This window comes from Anastrepha ludens, chromosome 6 (genome assembly GCF_028408465.1).
Source record: "Anastrepha ludens isolate Willacy chromosome 6, idAnaLude1.1, whole genome shotgun sequence".
Classification (NCBI taxonomy): domain Eukaryota; kingdom Metazoa; phylum Arthropoda; class Insecta; order Diptera; family Tephritidae; genus Anastrepha; species Anastrepha ludens.
In genome coordinates, this window is record NC_071502.1 from 42,179,321 (window position 1) to 42,203,969 (window position 24,649).

Below are 24,649 nucleotides of genomic sequence, written 5' to 3' on the forward strand. Positions count from 1 at the left end.
ACCTCAAATGTTAAATAGTTCCTTTGCAAGGCCAAAGTAGTCTGTTTCAATTCTTGGCAATTCTAGCACTGATTTTCTCACTCCTCACTTACCTCACTTTTCAATATTCTTACGCTCCTATATTTAACGACATTTTAATTTTTACTTGTTTCCTCTACCTATGTATGTGATTTTATACACTATACCGTAGGATTATTTGGTTTTCATTTCTAGAAGTATTTTTTTTTAATCTCAATCTAAAATTCCTTTTTGGAAATATAAAGAAGCTATTTAAGGCTAGTTATTTTTGATACTCTTCTTTAAGAGCTTACCAGGTGCACCATTTCATTTTCAATGCTTAAAAGAAACCGGCGCATTTTGCAATCAACCCGAGGTATAATTAGAAGCTCAGCAAAAAATCACACAGCTCATAAAGTCAACATAATATAGCCGCCAAGCGGTTAGTTTAAAAATGCGTCTCCTCAATTTATGGATTAAGATCACAGAAGATGGGAGGGCCGATTGCTCCAGTCAATGTAAGTTCGCGCGCCAACAAAGGCAAAAAATTCTAGCAGACGAGCTGCAACATGTCAAGTAAAAGTCACACGCAAGCACAAACACATGCCGCGCACAGGGATATTGCCTTTATGCACTTTTACGCGTCAATAGATGGTTTAACCTTTGAGATTTTGTCCTAAGTGTGAAAGAGTCACTCACAAAAAGCGAAAAACGAATGTTGAAAGAAAGTGGAAGACATAAGCGGAGCAAGAGTTTGGTGTGCATCGAAATCTCAAGTAGCTACAGAAAAAAATATTAGCTGAATAAGAGTTAAGGGTATGCCATAGCATGTATTGAGAGAGGGGATAGTAGCATTTTTGTTTTTACTGTAAAAAACTAAGCCCAAGTTTTAAAGATGCTGTAGTGAGATTTAAAATCGTGGCATATTTATCAGATTGGCTGATTTCATTGTAAATTGTTAGATTAGAAAAAATACTTAAGTGATACATGTAAACATAGGATTTCAGGATTCCTATTTCCACAAATTTAATCAGTTTTCCTAGATAAATGAAAAAAGGGATCATACGGAGAGTTTTGTCCGCAACTGTATCTAATATGTTATCGTTCAAATGTCCGAGGAGGCCGCCAAAGGTGGCACGAGCCCAACACTTCCAATTTTCAGTAACTGTGCTGCATTAATAGGGCTTCTTACCATAGATTTGCCTCGCCACTAGCAGTGTCGGTGGCCAATTTACGTCCACTATACGAAAGATGACCGCAACCAAAAATCGTTCATCCACTCAATCACAACGGCTGCCTATCTGAAGTTAGTTTTATAAAAAAAATCGTTTTCGGTGCTTCTTCGATAATAGAGTGAATTTCCAGTGCTTTTTCTCCAAAAAAAAAGTAATGTTTTCTAACGGCACATAGAAAAAAGTTACAATATATGACATATTTTTCTAGTTACATAGCAAACAGCGCATGCTTTTATTCTGTAACACGCTGATTTTTAAAGAAAATTCACGGTCTACCTTTGGTCAGCGCCATCTTGTCTCATCTATTCAACAGTTTAGTTACATTTACTTTTTATTTGGGAAAAATTCTGCTTATTTGCGTCTATTTTTATACCACATATATTCGTTTTTCTTTTAAACACAACTCTACAAACAACTCGCAGAAAATAAAGCTAAAAACTTGAGGGACTTTTAAATCGTATTTAATTGCTGCCGATTATGCTGCTCATCCGTATGAAATACCAGTGATTGCAACTAACAAAAGCAACAAGTAAAAAAGAAAAAAATTGTAAAAGTGAAGCCGAGACGCTAACCTCACAGTGCTCGCCATATTTACAAGAAAATGAGAAAATAAGAGCAATTTTAAAGGCAAATATTTATATGGAATAATGAGAATTTATTTAAAAAAGTAACAAATAAAATGTTGAGATAACTCTAAAGCCAAATTCATTTATAAGACACCAAACGATACCAATGATCTCACGCGGTTTTGTCTAATTAAATTTGTCCGTATAATTCTGAACAACATGAACTCAATTCTCACTTAGTCCTGTGTGGAGCTTGTAATCCTATTTTCCTGCTAAACCTAATGCTGGTTATCTTATTGTAAAAAACGTTTTTGTTTGATTCTTAGTGCGAGCGCATCATAACAACAAACTGCAAAATACAATTCTTATAAATAAATGAATTCTCAGTACATTGAAGCTTATGCACAAAAAAAGGAATTTAGAAACTCCAAATATCCTTTATAAGAATTACCTTGTCTTGCTTATAAAATTTCTTCAAAACTTTTTGTGCTAACCTAAATAGCGTGGATTCCTTGTGTTATATTAGCGGTGAAGCTTATTGCTCTCTCCCACCGTAGACGTGACAAAAGTAATTTGAGAGGAAAGTCAATCGCTTGCTGAGCGTCTCTATTACAACAAATAGTGTTATGATAACTAGTACTGAATCACTTTTTTTCATTGCTCCTTCGCCATATTTGCTTTGGCACACAATATATGGGGTTGCGGTACCCTTTTACCATTGAAATTGAATAAAAATAGAGGAGCACCCGCGTCATGGATAGACTTTGCTCATTATGAATGAGTTCCTTTCCTTGTCACTTCGTCTGCCCTGCAGTTCTCATAACTATTCGCCTTCTGTAGAACTGTATGGAATAAGTAAAGAAAACGTACCGTTTTGTTAGAAAAAAAAACCAAAAACTAGGTTTGATAGAACTTTTTATGCTGATTACAACGACGTGGAAATCAAAAATGGATTTATATCCTAAAGTGTCTTAAAAGCTACTCAACTATTTATGAAAAACAAAGTATCATATATATTCGGAATGTATTTATCCCTCCGTTGTGCACCCGGATCCGGAAACTTGCTTTTTCATTTTTAACATATTTCTGAATTAAATTTAAAATATTTCTATTATAGCTAACGACTTGAATTTCCAGGTAGTTTTCTAAAATTTAATTTTCTATCGATTTATGGATATAACCTTTTAAAAAGGATCCTCGAATAGAGGTCGAAAAAAGGACATGCCCGGGTGTCCAACCGAAGGTTTTAAAAAAAGTGTCCAACGGAGAATTAAAATTCATATCCTACAATTTAAGTACCTTTTAAGTTTTTGTGTATGTTTTTATTTTTATTTATTTGCTTTTGTGGAAAATTTGGCAATCAATGTAATAGAAGTATAAATATAATTTTTTTAAATAATTCAATAATTTTTGAAGTGAAACTTCTTAGGCGTCGATGAACGAGCGAGAATGGAGAGTAAAATTTCAAGGTCGTGCAACGGTTTGAGCATTTTCCTTCGGCGAGAGAGAAAAAAGATATAACGTAGAGGAAAAGGAGAGAGAGAGAGCTATATATAGCCTTTTATATATCTTAGATACACTTTAGTCTATTTTTCCTGAGTTTTCCTTGTGGTTGCTAATTTCTAGTGAGAAATAACACTGTTTACTTTCTGGCGTTTGTTTGTTGGTGCAAACTTGGAAATATATTTGCCTACTTTTTGGCGTAATATAGCCTTGATGCCTACGGTTTGGGCCGATTTTTGGATCCAATTTTTTTTGCGTGTTTTTTGGTGCCTACTTTTTGGCGCCTACATCCGTGTCCTGGCTAGTGCTTGTGCGTACTATAAAGTGATATCCATTCCGGCGTCAGATTTATTGTTATTGCCTTGCGCTAATCTGTGTCGTTGCTGCGGTCCTGGAATCGCTGCGTTTGTGTGGGTGATAAACGCTCGGAGCAGTGCGCGTTGTTGCCACGTTTTGTGTCCGGCGTTTACCTACACCGGTCTTTCTCTCTCCCGCTCTCTCTCTCTCTCTTTCTTTCTCATTCTTTCTCGGGTCTTTCCCTCTTTCTTGGTCTGCCTTGAAAGTTTCACTTCTGATATATGTATTACGCTACACGCACTTTTTTATCTAATTTCCATGTGTTCAGTTTAGTTTTGATTCCACTTAAAAAAATTCATTCAATGTTTTCGTACCGCTATAGTCAGCATAAAAAGTTCTGTCGAACTTCATATTTGGTTTGATTCCCGCGAAATAGTCCATATTCTTTGTTTATACCAAATTGTTATGTTAGTGCAATGACGGTGCATATGTTCGAGTTCAAAATTAGTCGCAAGCTGCAAAAATCAACTCTAGCCAAGACCAGAAACACCTGCATACATGAGCCAACTTATATGCACTTATAATATTGTGGTCACCACTTTTATGATGGTGATATTCTAAGGATGTTCGGCGTGATTGAACCACATTTACCCCAACTGTGTCCTCACGGAACAACGAGTGAACATCAGAATAAGTTTGAAGGCGGTTATAAATGTGGTTATTGTAGAGCGAAGCCAGAGTTGTCCTTGCCTTGTGAGCTAATGCGGAGTCCTACTGAAACACATATTATTGTCGCACAACTTTGTAACCTTTTTTGAAACCAAACCACTTAATTATCTCAATGAGAATTTTTGTAGCGGGAAATGACTCCAATATATGAGCTCAGCTATACTTCTGTCATCTCGTCGTTGCACTATCATTCATAACTGCCGTCTACTATTCTCTTCCTCAATTTTTGTTCTAACAAATGGATGGACCTACAATTTTATGCTGACTACGAATTACCGATGGCTTTTTAGAAGCAGTTTTTTAATATATTAAAAAATGCATTTGCAAGTCTAACATTGGCCACCGAAAGGCCTGATTTTGATTAAAAAAAATGTTTCTGTAATTCAATTTTTCTATCTTTTCATGTTTCGCATTTGTTATACACACCGAAGGATAGTTACTTACAATCCCACTCCCTAAAACAGGACAATAAATACGAATATTTTATAGATATATTTTGCTAATTTTTTAAGATAATTGAAAAACATGATGGTAGTCAGAACAATAATAAACAAATGTCAAAAAGAGTTTTTTGTTTCGGGTATGTGCGTGTATGAAGCGACGCTTGGAGAGTTCGAGAGGAAGATTCTGCGTAAGATTTTTGGACCTTTGCACGTTGGCAACGGCGAATATCGCAGACGATGGAACGATGAGCTGTATGTGCTTTACGACGACATAGAGATAGCGCAGCGAATAAAGATCCAGCCGCTACGTTGGCTGGGTCATGTCGTCCGAACAGATACAAACGCTCCGGCTTTGAAAGTATTCGATGCGGTACCAGCTGGTGGTAGTAGAGGAAGAGGAAGGCCTCCTCTGTGTTGGAAAGATCAGGTGGAGAAGGACTTGGCATCACTTGGTGTGTCCAATTGGCGCCGGTTAGCACGAGGAAGAAACGACTTTGTTAAACTTGGCCAAAATCGCGTAAGCGGTTATCGCACCAATTAAAAAAAAAAAAAAGAAAAAATGTGCGTGTTGACTAGGAAAACAAAGCATCGCGTGTTTTTTTAGTTCAATGGGAACTATTGATATTTACAATTATGGTTTGACAGCTAGGAATGGCTAATTCTGTTGACATTTCCATTCTGTAAGGTTTGGCAAGTCACCATGAATCGCTTAAAACCATAACAACGCTTCGTAATTGCGGAAACTTACTTTGAAAAAAAAAAAAAAACTGTATGAAGTTCATACAGCGAAGTGTTGAAGAATACACCGAAATTTCGCCCCGTTCTGGTTCTCAACTTGTTGGCCTTTGTCGTTCGACTACGTGAAAAATTTTACGTAAAGATCTTGGTACGTGCATATAAAATATAGCCCGTAAAAAAATTGAAGCGGAATGACCAACGTTTGAGTCGTATTTTTACTGATTGGGCACATTTAGATTTATAATTCAGATTTAATGGCAAAAGTAATCTAAGATGGGGCTGAACGAATGGATGAAGTAAGTCATAGCCGCGGCGGACTTGGCATATGTTCAAAAATAAATGCCATGAAATTAACTGCCAGATTATAATAAAAAAAAATGCATTCCAAAAATATATCTGTTTTTATTACTATTTGAAATTCTAAGGCTCTTAAAATTACACCCGATATTAATAGGCACTCCTATTACTGATTTAGAAATCATATTTGAATAATCAAAAACTGTTTAATAAATATTTTTTAATTGCCTTATAAATATGACAAGTGCTAACTCATCACAGCTACCTAAAATGGCAACAAGGCACCTAGCATTCAAATATCAGCACTGTTGTTCGGACACAAAACGATAAGGAAGTGCATGCTGTGTAAAACAGCTGTAGAAAAATGGAAGAAAAATAGAATGAAAATTACAAATAACAGTTGAAGGAAAGTTTGAAGAACTTATAGATAAAAGCAATAAAAGCTACAAAGTAAAGTTAATTCCAACCACTGACTAAAAACTTTAGGCAACAAACGAGCAGCTCAGTGAGAGTTAAATAATGACTTAATGAAGCATAAAAAGAGTAAGAGCAAGAAAGTAAGCAGCAAGCGGGTGAAAGGACTTTGTATGTGGAAAAAAGTTACAAAATCAGATATGAGTTTAAATAGGACTTACGAGAACTAAGGTTTTTGCAAAACATGTAATACAAATGGACAAATGGATGTACAACATATGTGCATACATGTAAGCAAAAGAAAGTTTGAGAGTTCATGGAGTACATTGGAGTGCATGAATAAAAAATGGTTTAAAATACTTCCTTTTCAGTCTTTCAAGCTCTTGAAAATCTATTCGTACAGTACTTACATATAGTGTTGTACATATTATTTCTTCATTTCTTAAGCTTTTCAGGTAATACTAAGACGCATTTTTTTATTTTGGCCCTCGCCTCATTTGAAATGGTGTTATTTGGGTATTTCTTTAAGGGGGTAGTATGGTTAATTCGGTGTAAAACAAGCATATTTTTCGAAATTTTTTTTGTCGACACAGTTGATTTATTCAAAATTTTAAAATTACTTCATTATAAAGTCATATTTAAAGAATATTGTGTGAAATTTTCATTGATTTTTATGAAGAAATGAGTTGGTGGCAGCGAATCTTCGCGGACGTCTCATAAAAAAGTTTTATTGCGGTGTCCCTCAGAACTCATTACTGGATCAACTAAAATCAAAAAACCAAATTGATTTCATCAGCTAATAAAGTTTCGCAGGTAACAACGTCGAATTTTTTTTTTTTTTTTTTTAATTTTTTAAAGCGCTTTGAAGTCAAAACACCGATTTTTCATAAAAAAAACTTGAAAACTTTGTTGTTTTAAAATATGACAAAATTTAAAAAAAAAAAAACTCGACGTCGTTACCTCGTGAATAAAGTAAAGAAACAAAAAAACCAAATTTGAAAAGAATCGGTGCAGTAGATATGAATCTACAGTGGACACCGACCGTAAAAAAGGCAAGTGTGAGAAAAACGCGTTTAAAGATTTTCGGCAGCGTGAAATCCGGTTGGAGAGGTAGATACTTAATCCTTTGTGTCTTTGTCAATTCTACTCTAATGCACTTCAAACTTTCACACAATAATCTTAAGATGTTATAGAATAATTTAAAAAAAAAAAAAAAAAAAATGAAAAAATACCATACTACCCCCTTAAAAGCGTATAAAACGGCAACCAAAAAAGATTCTCTATTTTTGTTTTGAGTATTGTATTTCTAAATCTAAATTCTGCAAAGAGATCCTCATCGAACTCCAATTCAGATTACTGGATCACTGTAGTGTGTTCCAAGCAGGGGTGGCCGCAATCAGAGAAGCGGCTGACTGGCTACTTACCTGCGTAATATCTGTTAAAAATGTAAATATTTACTCCGATAGCCAAGCGGCAATTAGAGCCCTAGCCTCTATTATGGCGCACTCGAAACTGGTCAGGGAATGCCTGGTCTCACTGACGATTGCATCAGAATTCTTCGATAATGAAGATAATTTGAGTACCTGGTCACAGTGACATTGCTGGAAAATGCGAAGCCAACGAGCTGGCCAGACAAGGGACCTGTGAGGTAGTGTGCCTGCAAAAGGAAGGGATCGGGATCCCCTTGACAAGCTCCACTCTACTCCTGGAAGGACGGGCTTTGTACCAACTTAGCGAGCGCTGGGCAAGTACACGAATGTGTAAGGTCGCGAGGTCCTTCTGGCCACGTTTGAATAGAAGACGTGCGAGGGATATTCTGAGGATAACAAAATCCCATCTCTCAGATTTCGTGCGCACCCTCACGGGGCATTATCCGCGGGGTAAACATGCCGTGGGACTCGGAATTACTTTGAGTCCCTTTCGCGTCAGCTGTATGGAGGAGAAGGTGGAGTCATCTCAGCACCTGCTCCTTAGCTGTCCAGCTCTCGCGGGACTAAGATTCAAGCACCTTGATTCTCACTTCAATTCTGCGCCTGCTAATATAGCGGGTTTTGATATCAGAAATCTGGTGAACTTTATCAGCAGCATAAAGAGGCTAACACAACCGCAAATTAGTCACCGTTCATAGTCCACAAATACTCAGCCCTCCCAATACCTCTTCTTTTCGCCATATCGCTTTTTCCTTCACCTCTTCTTCCCCTCTTGCAATGGTATCATGAAGGATGAGCCAAACGTCTTTCGTACAAGTCGCCCCACTTTCTGGACAACCATTACCACCTAAGCTAACCTTTATTTCTAAATCTTCTTTTTGAAGTAATACATTAGGGAAAACAAATGAATTTCTGTATTTAAAATTAAAAACCAAAATTTGTTTGGCCACTATTAAAAGAAATGTGTGAATTTTCCTTAATAATAATTTTTTCGGTTATGTGCACACACGCATTTCTGTTTCGAAGCATTAGCCTATAAATACACTCATTTCTTGCGATGCTAAAATAGTCATTTGGGTGATTCGCTGCCGTCTTTGAAAAATTTTTAATTATCCTAGGAAAATGTTAAAGGCACATCTTTCGCAGTGAGGTACTACCCAATGATGCTTTTTCTTCAAACAAACCATCATACGATTACTACTTCCCCCACTTCAATGTGTTTCTCTTACCAAATAATATTTTTATTTATATCCACAAGTTGCTTGAGAGATCAAAAATATATTGCATGTCTTCTTTAAAGCTTTTTAATTTCAACATTTAACTTTCCTTCTAGAATAAATTACCCCCATTTTATCCTATTTGATACAAGTTTCGAGTGCTTTTTGCGAATTGGCATTGACGGGTCAACATTTAAAAGCTGTAAAACTTTAAATGACACACTCGTTAAACCAAAACAAACACACAAAGAAGAGTAAATGAAAAAGTTAGAAAGCGAAAGTTTGCTAAGAGCTCAAAACGAAAAAAAAACTTTAATCTATAAAACTCATTTAGAATCTAAATGGTATTTAAACACCAAATTTTTAAAGTTTTAAAGTCCAAAAGCCCAAAAGTGATGTATGCAACTTGTTGCTTGTAGCAAATTGTTTCTGATTTTTTTTAATGTTTTCTTCTTCACATTTTCTACCACCCGCCACTCACCTCTCCATTGTACAGGTCTGAAGCGTAAAGATGATCGAATGGCAGCGCCGCCAGCAAATCCACCACAAACCAACCGCGCAAATAGTTAATAGCAATCAATTTCGAATCGGAGACAACTTCACCTTTGCTCGAGACAAATGTTGTACGAAAATTCAATAAAATGTCTGCAAGGAGTATACAAAAATGAAAATAAAAGAGACATAAATATTGGCTAGCAATAAAATATACACAAGCCATCAATGACTTGCGGTCGTCAGTAAGTACTTAGATATGAGGTATAGTAAATAGACATGGAAATCCAATAGAAGTAAATTCATTAAAGGAGTCTGTATTTGCTGCCTTAAGGTAATAAAAGTTTATAATATAGAATATAGTCGAAGGTTAAATAAAAATATAAAAAATAACGCAATATCTAGATAAATATCTTTTTCGTTCGCAAATATTTGCGCAAACTGGTGAGGTGTCCATATAAGTGCAAACAACCGTGCATCTTAATCAATGAAAGATTAAGTAACCACCTGGGCGGATGAGTAACCTTAAAATTTACATAAATTCAGTAGTGCACTCAACCAACTTCAACTAGACCTGTGGCTTTTTTGTTTAAAATAAAATGTAGGTTGCTCACCTACTTCACCAGCAACGAAGTGCGTTGGATGGTACATTTTTTTAGCGGCGCATACTTGACCTCTAACACGCTTTCGTAAACATTTTCTAGCTGTAGAGGCGAATAGCTTCGTACATTTGTTTTTCTTCTCACTACTTTTCGTATACTTGAATTTCACGCGGATATAGTCAGCTGAGGTGGTCGTCACTCAGCGACTTAACTACTCTCCACTTACTCGGCGTATGAGAGGCCTGCTGTAAGGAACTAATTAAATTTATTATGCACTTCACGTACAGCCTTACAGCGTACAAATTTCACTTTCTTACTTATTGCGCTTTTTCGCAGAGCGGAGGGAGAGTGGAAAAAAACTTAAATTTATAAAATGTGCTTCTCAAATGGATTTATGTGTATACTCGAAAGCAAATATATGAAGGCAAAATTTTTAAATGTCTTATAATTTAGGGTGGCCTTTGGTGTGAAAAAAAAAAACCAAAGAAAAAATATACACGTATGGGTTAGCTCTGTGTTGAAAAGAATTATTTTTTTCTTTTGTTGTTGAAAATATACACCGATACCTTAAAAATGGCAGAGTATCTTTTTGGTTTTTTTTTTATGAGGACCTTCTTCTTTACAGAAATATGCTCGGAGGCTTGCCAGTACCTGCGAGAAGCGACCGCTATTATTACATTATAATATTAATGTATTTTCTATCATTTGGTGTTTCATGCCCGGAGAATCGAACCTGAGCATTTGTGAATCCTAATCATGCACTAAGCAAATCGGCTACGGTGGACACCGACGAAAAATTTCTATACACCATTTTAAACAGCCCTTCTCAATTCAAGGCAAGTCATACCGAAAATTTCCCATGCGTCTTTCTCGGAACTAAATTTTTTTAATATTTTTCATATGAATAAAGGTTTGTTAAGATTTGTTCATTCAATTTTTTCAATTGTTTTTAACAGCGCACTCACCTGCTATGAAAAGCGCTTCGACAATGACATCCGATACCATTGTTTGACGATCTGCCTTCGCAAATGCCGCATTGTACGGCACTAAAACGGCCACGTAAAACGTCGACACCAATATAATCCAATCCCAGAAGCCTTTGAAAACACCGTAATGCGGCAGAATGAAGCGTGACTTTTTTAGTGATTGTGTTTTGTATTCGGGAAAAGGCGCCTCTGTTGAATGCAGTAAATTCTGTGTGGAAAAAGTGAAAAAAATATGAATTAAATCGCATGTAGGAGCAAAAAAAACAATTAAAACAATATGTATATATAAACCAAAAGCAATCAAAAGCAAGATAAGCTAAAAAAGTTATGAACTACATGAAATCATGGGCCACAAAAAAAATAAAAAAAAATCCAGTTATAAAGCCACTCACACATACGCATGGGAGAAATGGATTAAATTGCGTTTAATTTGGTTGCTCGAATTACTCGCACATCCATTCGCTTCCTTAACGGTGGTAGTTGTGTGCACTCGTATTTATTTGAATTGACAATTACCACACGTTTTTATTAAACTCAGCACACCGCGAGTGGAAAGTGGATTTGTGGGCTGAAAAAGCGTACGAGTATAAATACTTGAGCAATCTCTGTTTGTTTACACACGATTTCCCTTATTGGGATGAGCCTTATTTTGCGTCCGTGCAAATAAAATACAAATTTTACGCGGAAGAGGTAAACAGGTAACCTATGTATTCTGTAAATGTCTTTTATTATTATTTTTTTTTTTTTACTAAAGTCGTAACTTAAAGTTTTGAACAATTCTAAATGTTATCCCACTTGTGCACATTCTTATGGTAAATTGGCATAGGAAAATACGTTAGCCTTATATAAGACATGTAGGATATGTTCAACTGGTCTATTTATAAAATTACACCGAGCATTTTTGTGGAATTCTTTAACGCTTTAACTTCTCAATAAATGGGTATTTTTGCTCGTTTTGTAAGGATGGCTAAGAAATGCTAATAACAGAGAATTAAAGGGTGGTTAAATTTCAAGGGCCGATGTTGAAAGTGAACCATACCTAAACGTCAACGACACTGTTTTACTTCTTTCTTTGACGTTATTTGAAAGAAAAGGTGTACGTCGATAAGCCAGCAACAATTCAAGACCTAAAGGATGAGATAATTCGGCACATTAACGGCATAGAACCTCAATTATGCCTCAGCGTCATCGAAAATTTGGACCATTAGATGGAGGTGTGCCGCTGAGGCCGCGGCGGCTATTTGGCCAATATTTTGTTCCATGCGTAATTGAGCCTTACTAGTATTAGGTTGAATTAGTTTTAAAGGTGACACACAGACGCCGCTATTTATCACTTTATCGCGTTGGCAATACTGAATATATATTCATGACAAAGCCTCATCCCTAGGCTTTGTTTATCAGTATCTGTCATTTCGCTGAAGTATAAACAACGCAGTGTTTTCGTGCTCCGAGTATGTCAACTTTCGTGCCGTCGAAACGCAATTTGCGGGAAGCTTTGCTTTTCTGCTTCAATTTGAAAAAAAAAATACAGCCCAAGCCCGTGAATTGCTGCAGGAGGCCTACCCAGACCATACTCCGTCGATTTCAACATGTGAGTACTGGTTTCGACGATTCAAAAGTGGTGATTTTCACACCGAAGACAAGGCCAGCCCAAAAAGTTCGAGGACGCGGAATTGGGGGAATTGGTAAACGAGGACTCGTGCCAAACCCAAGAAGAGTTTGCTGAATCATTGGGCGTTGATAAATCAACCGTTTGCAAGCGTCTAAAAGCGATGGGAATTATCCAAAAGCAAGGACATTGGGTCCCGTACGAGTTGAAGCTGCGCGACGTCGAACGGCGATTTTTTACGTGCGAATTGCTGATCGAGCGACAAAATCGGAAGGGTTTTTTGCATCGGGTGGTGACTGTCGACGAAAAATGGATCCACTACGATAACCCAAAACGCAAAAAATCATGGGGTTTGCCCGGCCACGCATCAACGTCGACGGCCAAGCAGAATATTCACGGCAAGAAAATCATGCTCTGCATTTGGTGGGATCAGGTCGGCGTCGTATATTTTGAGCTGCTCCAACCGGGCGAAACAATCACGGGGGATCGTTACCGACTGCAATTGATGCGTTTAAGCCGGGCATTGAAAGAAAAACGGCCGGAAACGGTAAAAAGGCACGACAATGTTATTTTGCAACATGACAACGCTCGGCCGCATGTTGCTCAACCTGTCAAAAAATACCTTGGAACGCTTGGCTGGGAAGTGTTACTCCACCCGCCGTATAGTCCAGACATAGCTCCCTCCGATTATCATTTGTTCCGGCATATGAGTCTCGATTTGGCGGACCAGCAGTTCTCCTCGTACGAGGCTACCAAAATATGGGTTGAGCCAAGCAGCGGCCAGCATTTTGGAGAAACGGCATCCGGAAATTGCCCGAAAGATGGGCGAAAGTTGTAGCTAGCGATGGCCAATACTTCAAATAAAATATTTTGTACCGTTTTTTCACAATTAAGCCCCAAATCTTCGAAAAAAACCTTTAAAACTAATTCAACCTCCAATATAATAAAGAGAAATGACAATAATTTTCTGAAACAAATCGTGTTTTATTCAAAATCAACACCGGCCTTTAAAACTTAACCACCTTTTATAAGGGATTAAAATATATCATAAAAATATGTTTCACAAAATTCTACTCTAAGTCTCTTAATGCAACGATGTTCAAAATCGAACTTAGATGCCAGAACTAAGTCAAAAGAGAAAATAACTTCGGTGATTTATATACCTATATTACATAAGGGGAGTATGCAATGATTTCTTTCGATATTGTTTTTGAAGATCCGGATTTTACATAAACTTATAAGAAAAAAAGTCCATTAGAGCATACATAGTTCGAATCAATGAATCAATTTTGAGCTTTCAATAAAAATTTATATTATATATGTATTTTCTATCTTTAATTAATACGAAAATAAAAAGCAAGTTATGAAGTATTCGTTTGATTTACATATACAAAAATATAAAATAAATATTGAAATTTGGAGTTCCGAAATTTACTTTAAATTTACTTTAGAACTATGCTTTTATGAAACTTTTTATTATAATTTTAGGTGGAAACCGAACTGTTAGAAAGGACTTCGAAAAAGAATTGGCCCCCCCGCACATTGAAATTTCACCAAAGCACTGTTTTCAACGCACACTAACACAATTAAACCTCACACAATCAGTATGGTTCTATTCGTAATAGATATTAATTCGCCATTATTAAATAAACTAAAAAGTTACCCCTTCTTCGACTGCAGCGTGTTTGAAAACTGCTAAAATAAAAATTTCTAAAATTTTGCACAGAAAAAATACTTTTTTTCAAAAATCTATTTTTCTAAAAAAATTTTTTTAAAAATTTAAAGTAATATTGAAAAGAATCACAAATATTCAAATTTAACAAATTATGTACCAAACTTTTCTACATTGAGTAAATCTGAATTAATTAAATATTATACACATTTTTTTCCCTTTACTTATTACAATCAAGCTATAAATAAACCAGTTTTTTGAAGAACTGACGACAATGTCTGAAATAAAAACTTGGATCTCTTGCCATGAAATCGCTCTATTCGAGAAGTTGTAATGTGTGTTCGTACACCTCACGAAAAAATTAAAAGAACAACTAAATCTCTTATGTTTTTATTATCAATGTAGGGCCAGGTTACGTTAGGTTAAATGGCTGCCCTAGCTTAGCGCACACTTGGACAAATATTGAAAATCCGTCCGTTGTGATGCCACACATGGGAGAGGAGAAAGGAGAAGGGAAGGAAGAAGGAGCCTTGGGATTAGAGACGATGATGACCATGCATTTTACGACGACGTCGACGGTGGCTAATTTGCGTTCGTAGTTACCCGCAACAAGCTACTGATGAACTTCACCAAAGTTATGATATTTAAACCCGCTATATCCGCAGGCCCAGCGAAAAAATGAGAGCCCAGATGTCTAAATCTTTGCCAGACGAGATCAGGGCAGCTGAGAAGAAGGTGTTGAGATGATTCCACCTCGTCCTCAAGACAGCTTCTGCAGAACGGACTTGAGGCAGTCCTAAGTCTCACCGCATGAACACCTAACGGACAGTGCTCGGTAAGGATACCCGAGAGCTGGGGCTTTGTTAGCCTTAGGAGTTCACTCGAGCGTCTCCGATCAGCCCGTGGCCCCGTGACCTTGCACGTTTGCACACTAGCCCAGCACTCGCTGAGTGGACTCGAGGCCCGTCTTTCCAGGAGGAGACTACAGGTTCTTAAGGAACCCCATTTCCCTCATTTCGCGACGAAACCATCTCCAAAGTTTCCTGTCTAGCCGGCTCATCAGCCCAGCACTTTCCGTCCATGCCGTCCAAACTCGAACGCACAAACAACGAGGCCAAGGCCCTAATTGCCGCTTGGATATCGGAGTAAATATTTATGGTACTTCCTTAACGGTAATTACCGAGGTGAGCAACCAGTCCACCGCTTCAATAATTGCGGATACCTCCGCTTGGAAAACACTAAAGTGTTCGGGAAGCCTAAATTTAAGTTTGATGGGAGGCTCCATACAGAATACTCCCCCACCATCCCTTCCCTCCAATTTCGAGCCATCTGTGAACATATTTGCCATGCCTTGCCGCCAAATGTTGCACCCTGCCGACTCCTCCCTTGAGGGAATATGAGTAGAAAACGATCCGCTCGGACCTAGCATGGGTGTACAGTGATCCAGCACCATGGGGATGAACTCAAAATGTTTAAGGATGCTAGGGTGTCCGTAAATTATGTCTAGCCTAGGGCCCGAACACCTTAGTCTGATTGCGGCGCGTACAGCGGTAGTTTTTCCTACAATGTCCACGGGTGCCACATTCAGCATAGCGTTAAGCGCTAGAGTAGGAGTGGTACCGAACGCCCCACTGATTCCAATGAGGGCATACCTTTGTACCCTCTCCAGCTTCTTAACTCATACCATCCTTTCTAGCGAGTTCCGCCAGACAAAGACTCCGTATAGCAAGATTGGTTTTATAATCGTATTATAAAGCCAAAAGTGACTTTAGGCGAGAGGCCCCCTCTTTTGCCGATAGCTCCCCTGCAACCATACAATGCAACTGTTGCCTTCCTAATTCTCTCCTCAATGTTTGGCTTCCACCTCTGTCAAGGATGAGTCCCAGGTACTTCACCTTGTCAGAGAGCAGCAATGGAACGCCCGCTATTGAGGGGAGAAACACTCTAGATATTTTGTAATTCCTCGTAAAGAAGACGAGCTCCGTCTTCAGAGGATTTATCGATAGGCCGCAATTTGCGGTAAAATTTATAACTAATATAGATTCAGATAACCGTGCATCAGTTCCATCAGAGTATCTAGAAACTTGCCTCTGACAATAAGAGCCACGTCATCCGCGTGGGCAATCATCCTAGGACCCCTCCTCTCCAGCTCCTCTAGCAGACCGTTAAGTACGGCAATACAGAGTAGTGGCGAGAGAACACCACCTTGCGGAGTGCCTCTGTTCACTTGCCGGCGGTGGGAGGTGTGGCCCCATTCTGCCACGACCGTTGTATCGCTAAGCATCATGCAGTTTAGGGCCAAAAATTTATATTTTTTATATTTGAACTTTTAATGGTAAATATTTTAAAAATATCCAGGAAGAGGCTCAAGATGCTAAAATCAATTATTAAGAAAAGTAAACTCTGCAGAACGAAAAAAGTGTATGACCAATGCCATTTTTGAAAACCGATTGGGAAAGTATTTCCCATACATTTTCGATTGAGTTCAAATCAAGGATGCAGTCAGGCCGTTCTAAAATTTGTACTTTTTCGCTGTTGCTTCGGAAGAGTAAACAGCTGCATTGTTGCGCTGGTAAATGCACTCCGCATCGAAATTAGCCTCAAAAAAAGTAATAAGTACTTTATCTAGAAGTTCTATACAAAAATTGAAATTTGAATTTTCGAGAGATTTGGTGGCTCCTAAAACACTCAGGCTAGCCCATTGAATTTAGAGCTTTGCAAAGAGGGTAGATAGTCAAGGCGGAAAGGAGAAAATTACCAAAGAAAGGGATAGGAAAGAATAGAGACAGAGGTAGTTAGTCCTGTGAGAATTTTCCAGATTCTTTGGTAAATCTGTAAATATCCTCCAGTTTTAGAGAACGATTATTACTCATTCTCACCACATCGGAACGGAAAACTCATAGTTTTGCTCTAGCAAAGGCAGGACACTCACAGAGAAAGTGCTCAGTGCTATCCGCCTCCTCCAAGCACGACACCACATTTTGTCCTCAATGATTCCTATGGTGGTCATATGCTGACCCCATGGGTTGTGTCCTGTAATAATACCGGCCATCAACCGAACGTCTTTCTATCCAAGTTTTAGTAGAAAGTTTGACAATTTTCTGTTCGGACTTGTTACAAAACACTTTGCAGTTCTGCAGACCATCGCTATTTATACAAGTTCTATATATTCACATTATAAATTTTTGTGGAAATGAAACATGACTAATAGCCTTTGACTAATAGTTGCTCACAAAATTACTGAACTCTCTCCGAAATTATAAGCCATTCCCTCCCCCTTTTCCTTCATACCCATACATTTGAGAATCATCCCATCCGTTCATATTGAGTTTCTTTTCATCAGAAAAAAGTTCTCTTTTCCATTCATCTTCCCAAAATTGGTACTTTTCTGCGTATGTCAATCTGGCCTCTTTATGTCGTGTGGTTAACTTAAGTTTGTGTACAGCTTTTACCTAATCTGGACTAGAACCCGCTTGCAAAATTTGTTGCACACGACGGGTAGTAACTTTTAATTTAAGAATGTGTTTAATTTCAGCAGGGCTCTTTGACTTATTTGTAGCTAAATATTCAATGCGGAATAATTTCTGTTATGAGACACCGTAATAAAAATGCAATCAACGAAACGACATTGGATAATTTTTCTATTATTGCTTCATATTCATAATCATCTTGGCCTTAAAAATATTTCGTGCGGTGTATAGACAAATTCTTATAAAGCAATACAACTAAATATTTGGAGAAAATCGTAAGGCAATTTCACTGTAATGACAAATTTATGCATTAAAATATTTTTACTCACATTTCCTAATTTCAATTTCGTCTTCACCTTTTCGGGCTTATAGTGACCGGATAATTGATAGAGCACTGCACGACTACGTCGTCGTCCCATATTACAGCCAGCAGGTACATCCAAATTATTGCCCTCCATGCCATCGCCATCCGCATCCGATGCCGGTGGGCCACCAAGACCGGGTAAGGCGCCCAAGCCAAGCATTCCCGCATTGGAACCAGCGCGAAAACGCGCACCCAGCAAAGCAGCTGTAAGGGCAAAAACTTTGCAGCGTAAACGAAAAAATCGCGAACACAAAGAGAAGCGACAAAGAGGGGACATAGTGGAGTGGGAAGAGGGAAGGAAAATTTGGCGTGGTGAAATGCAACGTAGTTTAAAGGATACAAAAAAGCATAAAATAATTAAAATAATCAAAAGAGTTTGATGTTTTTAAAGTGGAAAAGTGCAAACAGCGAATAGAAAATTGCATAAGTTTTAGCGAGAAAACGAAGGTGAGAGGTAAAGAAAGAGAGAGAGTAAAAAAGAAACAATAAAAAGGTAGGATTATTAATGGTTCCTTTAATGATTTTTTATTTCATTTATACTTAAGTGCTGGTAGTATACTTGCATGTGTGTGTGTGTATATTTATAAAAATTATTATCAAGTAGCATCTATTTGGATGGTGGTGCATGTGCGTGTAGAAACTTTTTTGAAAACTTTAAATTAAAATCAAGTGAAAGTGTTTGTATAGAGATACATATAAATATTTCACATATAGACATCCATACAAATATAAAGCAAAACAAAAACGAATCATTTAATATCTATACAGTGCAACTTGTTTATGACATAATTCACTCATTAGTGGCAAAAAACTTTGTACTAAAAACTAGACTGCCGCATACGCATACCAGCACATTAGACAAACACATGCACATTAGGATGCATCACTTTTTACACAAAAAACCCGCTAAAGTTTTCTCATCAGAATTCAAAAATCCGCTCAAGACCGTAGGGCCTCCTCCAAAATTTTTCGGAAAAATATACAGATTTCTGTGAGGTGCACCCGACTTAGAATATAACTAAAAATCGAGGTTTTTATAAATAAAATTAGATTTTAAAAAGTTTTTTTCCGAAAAATCAACTTAAATGATATGAAAGTTTAAACTTCAAAAGTGTGCATAAAAATGTGAAAAAATTGTATCAATGGAATAAAAAAATAGTAATATCAGCGAAAACAAGCGGATATATATATACCTATATATAATTGGCGTGTACACCAATTTAGAGTATTTGTCCAGGCTCCTCCTCCTATTTGTGGGGTGCGTCTTAATGTTGTTCCACAAATGGAGGGACCAACAATTTCAAGCCGACTCCGAACGGGAAATATTTTTTATGATGAGCTTTTTCATTGCAGAAATACACTCGGAGGTTTGCCATTGCCTATTTTTCTTAATTTCGGTGTTTCACTGAGATTCGAAACTACGTTCTCTCTGTCAATTCCGAATGGTAGTCGCGCACCCTCCCATTCGGCTACAAGCGGACATGAACGAGTTAATTTAATGTCCATTTCGTTCTTCACAAAAAATGTTTCTCTTTTCATTTCCCTCTTTTTTTTGAGTTCGATTACGAAATAAATTTAATCTAGCGTGAAAATTCTGTATCCGAAGAAAAATGTAAAATGCCATTGCGAATGCGAATGTACCAAAAGCGAATGTGGCTAATTTTCTCTCTTGAGAAGTTTTGCCCGTAGGCTTGGTTGCAGTGAAAATCAGCTGACTTCTTAAAACGTTAGTAGTAAGGCATGCGTGTGCCTGACAAAGAGCGTGTTTTGCAGTGTTGGACGCAATTTTCTGAGTAAATAAAGAACATGTCCTTTCACTGGGTTGTGTGCAACATTGAAAAATATGTCCACCGTGGACGAATAACATATTTTGGCAGAAACCAACACCATAAGAAATTACATGGATGAGAAAATGAACTTCCAATGAATTTATCTAATTTTCCTTAAACTTATCGTCCAAAAAAAGTAAAAATTAGCAATAAAAATTTCATTACTTTGATGAAAATTTGTAGCATATTTACGCTGCTCTGATAAGCTTAAACTCATTTATCATCCGCATGGATTTTGTAGAATATTATTTATTAAAAAACACGGTTTTTTGGAGGAGTATCCAAATATGTGCAGCTCTATTAAACCTTTAGACAACAAATAACAAATTTTAGAATTCCAGATGAAGAAATGCAATTTTTTTATTTGGAGAGGCACCTTAATATAAGAGTATGTGCAGATATATATACATTCATACATGTATGTGTATGTACTCGAATATATACTTGATTGTGTAAATATATTCGCTGGAAGAAAATGACCAGTAACGCACAACTCTACCAACTTTTTTCATTTATTTTCCACAGCGAAACACAAAACTTTTTGTAGCTATAAATACAGTAATTGAAAAAATTTTGCATTTTCGTTGCAGCATAAAACTTTTCTTAGCAAATATTAAAATTTTGCGAAGCACTCACGCAAATGCTTCCAAATCGACCTTCTTGCTTATTTGATTTTTTGTTTTTTTAAGGAATAACGATTTCATAGTTCAGTTATTTTAAATGCACTAGTGGACATATTTTTCAAGCTCAACTTCAAATGTGGTGTTTGTTGCAGAGCTACTCAATATATCCCTGGAATCTATCCTTACAGAATCACGTGAGCAATAAATAGTTTTTGCTCCTTTTAAATCTCCTGGTTCTAACGATATCTTGCCTGTTATGCTTCAGAAAACAAGCACCTTGGTGGTTCCTGTTCTGCAAGAAATTTACTTTGCGTGTATCACTCTTAATCACGTTCCCGCTAACTGGAAGAAAACGAGGGTTGATTTCATACCCAAGGCAGGGAGGAAGGGTCACGACTCGACCAAGGACTTTAGGCCTGCAAGTCTTACCTCATTTGTCCTAAAAGTGTTTGAAAGATTGATTGATTATCATATCCGAGAGCACACCGAATCCAAATTATCTCCAGCGCAACAGGTTAACCTGAAAGGGAAAACAACGGAATCAGCCTTACACGAGGTGGTAGGAACTGTGGAAAAGTTTCTGGAAGACAAACAATTCCCTTTGGCGGCCTTCATAGATATAGAAGCTGCTTTTAATAACATCAAGGCGGAGTCAATTCTTACTGCGTTAGATAGACTAGAGGAGGAAAGACCTATCTGTCTCTGCATCTCGTCCCTCCTTGGCTGCAGGAATGTTACTGCGGTCGCAAGAGGGGCTAAAGTCACTAGATTCGTTCACAGACGGACGCCACAGGGTGGTGTATTTTCGCCCCTATTTTGACGAGTTGCTATTGTCGAAGTTCTGATAATGCTAAATAAGGGTGGGGTTAAGGTAGTAGCATACGCCGATGTCTTGGTCCTGATGGTATCGGGACCGTTTTCCTCAGTCATGGCTGAGATTTTGGAAAGGTCACTGGCCATACTCAGTCGCTGGGCTGCCACCTGTAGTCTTCAATTCAACTCTGACAAAACGGAGATGGTGCTATTCACCAGAAAATATAAACCTTCGCCCTTACGACTTCCCAATTTAAACAACCACGTTCCCCCGCTCTCATCGGAAATTCGGTATATTGGAATGATACCTGACTCCAAACTCCATTGAAAGCTACACATTGAAAGTCGGGTAAAAAGGGCCAATATAGCATTCTACTCCTGCAAATCGGTAAAAAGTGGGGACTCAAACCACACGCCCTGCTGTGGATGTACAACGCAGTGGTTTTGCCAATTTTAACGAATGGATGCCTCTTCGGACAGGCTATAACATTACTAAACTGGGGAGAGTGCAAAGGATTGAATGCATTGGCATCACCGGAGCATGTAAAACTTGTCCCAGTGCTGCCCTGAATGTCGCTTTGCACTTACTTCCCATCGACTTTTCCATCATGTCCATCGCAGCTCAAAGTCCAATCAGGTTAAAGGAGATTGGCCCCTGGAGGCAATCTCTTAAGGGACATGGTAGCATTTTCGGGCAGTTAACACCGTATTTCTCCGAAATTCGAACAGATCTCTCTAACCGCAAACTAGAGTTTGAGGGTCGTGCTAGGGCAATCTTTCCAAATAGGCAAGATTGGATCGAGGAGAAAATCTGCACCGAAGCTTGCACCTCTGTTGTTGTAGTTGTTGTTGTTGTTGTTGTAGCAGCATAAACATTTTCCATATTTACATAGGGGGAATGCTGCAGGAGTGACAGTCCTTAGCCGGATATAAATCCAGGTCGTTTCGGTAACGTAGAACCGACTGCCGGGCACCTCTGTCTTCACTGACGGTTCCAAGATGGAATCGGGAGTCATAGCAGGGGTTCTCTCTAAATCAGTCAATTTATTTATATCCTTTAAACTGCCGAATACTGGTAGTGTTTTTCAAGCAGAAGTCTTCCCGATGCTGCAGGCATGCAAAATGCTTAGGGAACGAGGGAGCGAGGGAGACATTAACAGATATTTTCTCCGATAGTCAAACCGCGATTAAGGCTCTTACGACGCCATGGTGCACGAAATTAGTAAACTCCCGTAACATGACTACGTCAATAAGCAAAGTTACTGTATTTGGGTTGAAGAGCAACGTGAGGCCAATCAAGAACAGCCATTACATATAAAATAATCGTTTAGTGCGTCCATATTTCTTTAAAGACCAAACTGGTGCCAATGTAATAGTGAATTGCGAACGCTATCGCGCCATGATAACCGGCTTTCAGATGCCGGAAATTGAAGCCCCTGATGCCCACAATATTTTGTTTCAACAAAACGGCGATACTTGCCATACAGCCATACCTACAGTCCGTGAAGCAATGAACTTACTGCGCCGTGTTTTCAGAGGGGAATTTATATCTCGTCTCAGTCCAGTGTATCGGCCACCAAGATCGTGTGAGCTTTTATTTGTTGGAGTATGTAAAGTCAAATGCTCTGTTAATAAACCAGCTTCGATTGAGGCATTGGAAGCCAACATTACTAAAGTTATTCACGAGATATCAATCGGAGTCCTCCAGAGAGTCATTAAAAATTGGGATTATATTTAAAAAATAAATGTTAAATAATGGTTCTATACAAACATAATAAAGGTTGCCCAATCAATTTGAAATTGCGTTATTATATTTCAATTAAAAATCAGATACCTCTAAATTAAACCCCAATTTATTTCGAACAGAAAATAATACGTTTCCGACATAACTTTAATTGAAGTATGTATTTTTATAGAAATTTCCTCGCGCTCTTGTACCTCAAACTTCGAACTCGTTTATCTCGAAACTACTGTTTTCGGCCTAAAAAGCTATTCAATCGAATTCTCTGAAATTTTAGTATGTTGTTCACAACATCTGTGGCTATCGCCTGTACTATTTAGAATCGTATTATTATTTAAATTTTTTCGTATTTCTGCGATTAAAAAACTGAAAAAAACCGATTTTTAGAGTGGCAAATTCAAAACCACGAAATTTTGTAAATATTCGCTCCCAACCTGCATCAGCAATTGCATACAATTTTTTATTTGATTCTTTGTAGAAAATACCGTAGTTTATTGTTACTTTTAGGTACCTTAAAACTCGCTTAGCTGCCTTCCAATGAATTTCGGTGTAGTTCGCGTTGAATTGGCTCAAAAAATTAATGCTGAAAGCCAAGTCAGAATGCGTCGTAACAGCCAAGTATAATAAGGCACCAATCAAACTTCGATATGGATATTCTTTCCTTTCAGTTTCATCACGTACAGCGGGGTTTTCTAGTTTAGTGTTGATTGTCCGTAAGCTAGCGACAGATTTTCACGACCAAATTCCTCTCAGTCGATAACTTGTAAAATGCCTCAGATAGTTGTATTATGAAGCGTTGTAAACGTCAATTACGGCTCCGAGGGGGGGTTGAGCAGTGGTGGCCACCCACGCACGTAAAAAAAAATTATTCTTAATCATTTATTCCCACTTAAAAAATTGTTAAAATTAAAGTTAGACCAATATTTTGAAGAAATAAAATTGTCAGCTAATTATAAAGTCGTGGATTATACAATACGTCAGCTGGTCACACAAATATGAAAAAAATATATATGCGTTCAGTGATTTCATCCCAAAAGGAAATTTTTCATTTGATAGTTTATGTATCGTTTTTAATAAATAAATAAGTCAGCTGGCTATATGTAGGTGGAATGTGTGTGAGGTGATGCCCTGAAGGTGTAACGTATAAGCTTGTCGGAGACATTTATAGCCTAAGTAAATGTATCAGCTGACGAGTTTTCCCCTAACATACTGCCAGCTGACTTGTTCTATTACTTACAGGATCATATCAACAATCCGCACAATAATTTTTTTTCGGGAGAAAATGACGTACTTAAAGTTATTCAACATTACATTTAATGGGCAAACTGAAATGTATAATTTTATGGCAATGTTTCGTTTAAATCAAATTTTTTATGGGAACCTTACGATTCTTAAGAATAGAAATAAATATATTAAATACTTTGCTAAGCAAATCAATTAATTTATAATTTTTCAGTATTTAAATTAAGAATCTCGGGCACGAAACACCAAATAACAGATAAAATTGTTTCTAATAGCGGTCGCCTCTCGGCAGGCAATAGCAAAACTTTGAGTAAATTTTTGTCATAAAAAAGTTCCTCAT

The 24,649-nt window shown here is 37.6% G+C and overlaps 1 protein-coding gene across 1 annotated transcript in view; it reads right to left on the reverse strand.

Moving 5' to 3' along the window:
* LOC128868544 (potassium voltage-gated channel subfamily H member 8) overlaps positions 1-24,649 on the reverse strand; it is a 215,847-nt gene that overhangs the window by 97,617 nt on the left and 93,581 nt on the right. Inside the window, exons 5-7 of the mRNA XM_054110756.1 lie at positions 18,027-18,280; positions 10,926-11,154; positions 9,348-9,511 (exon numbers count right to left, since the gene is read on the reverse strand). Coding sequence (XP_053966731.1) covers positions 9,348-9,511; positions 10,926-11,154; positions 18,027-18,280 — 647 coding nt within the window. The remainder of the gene's footprint in view (positions 1-9,347; positions 9,512-10,925; positions 11,155-18,026; positions 18,281-24,649) is intronic.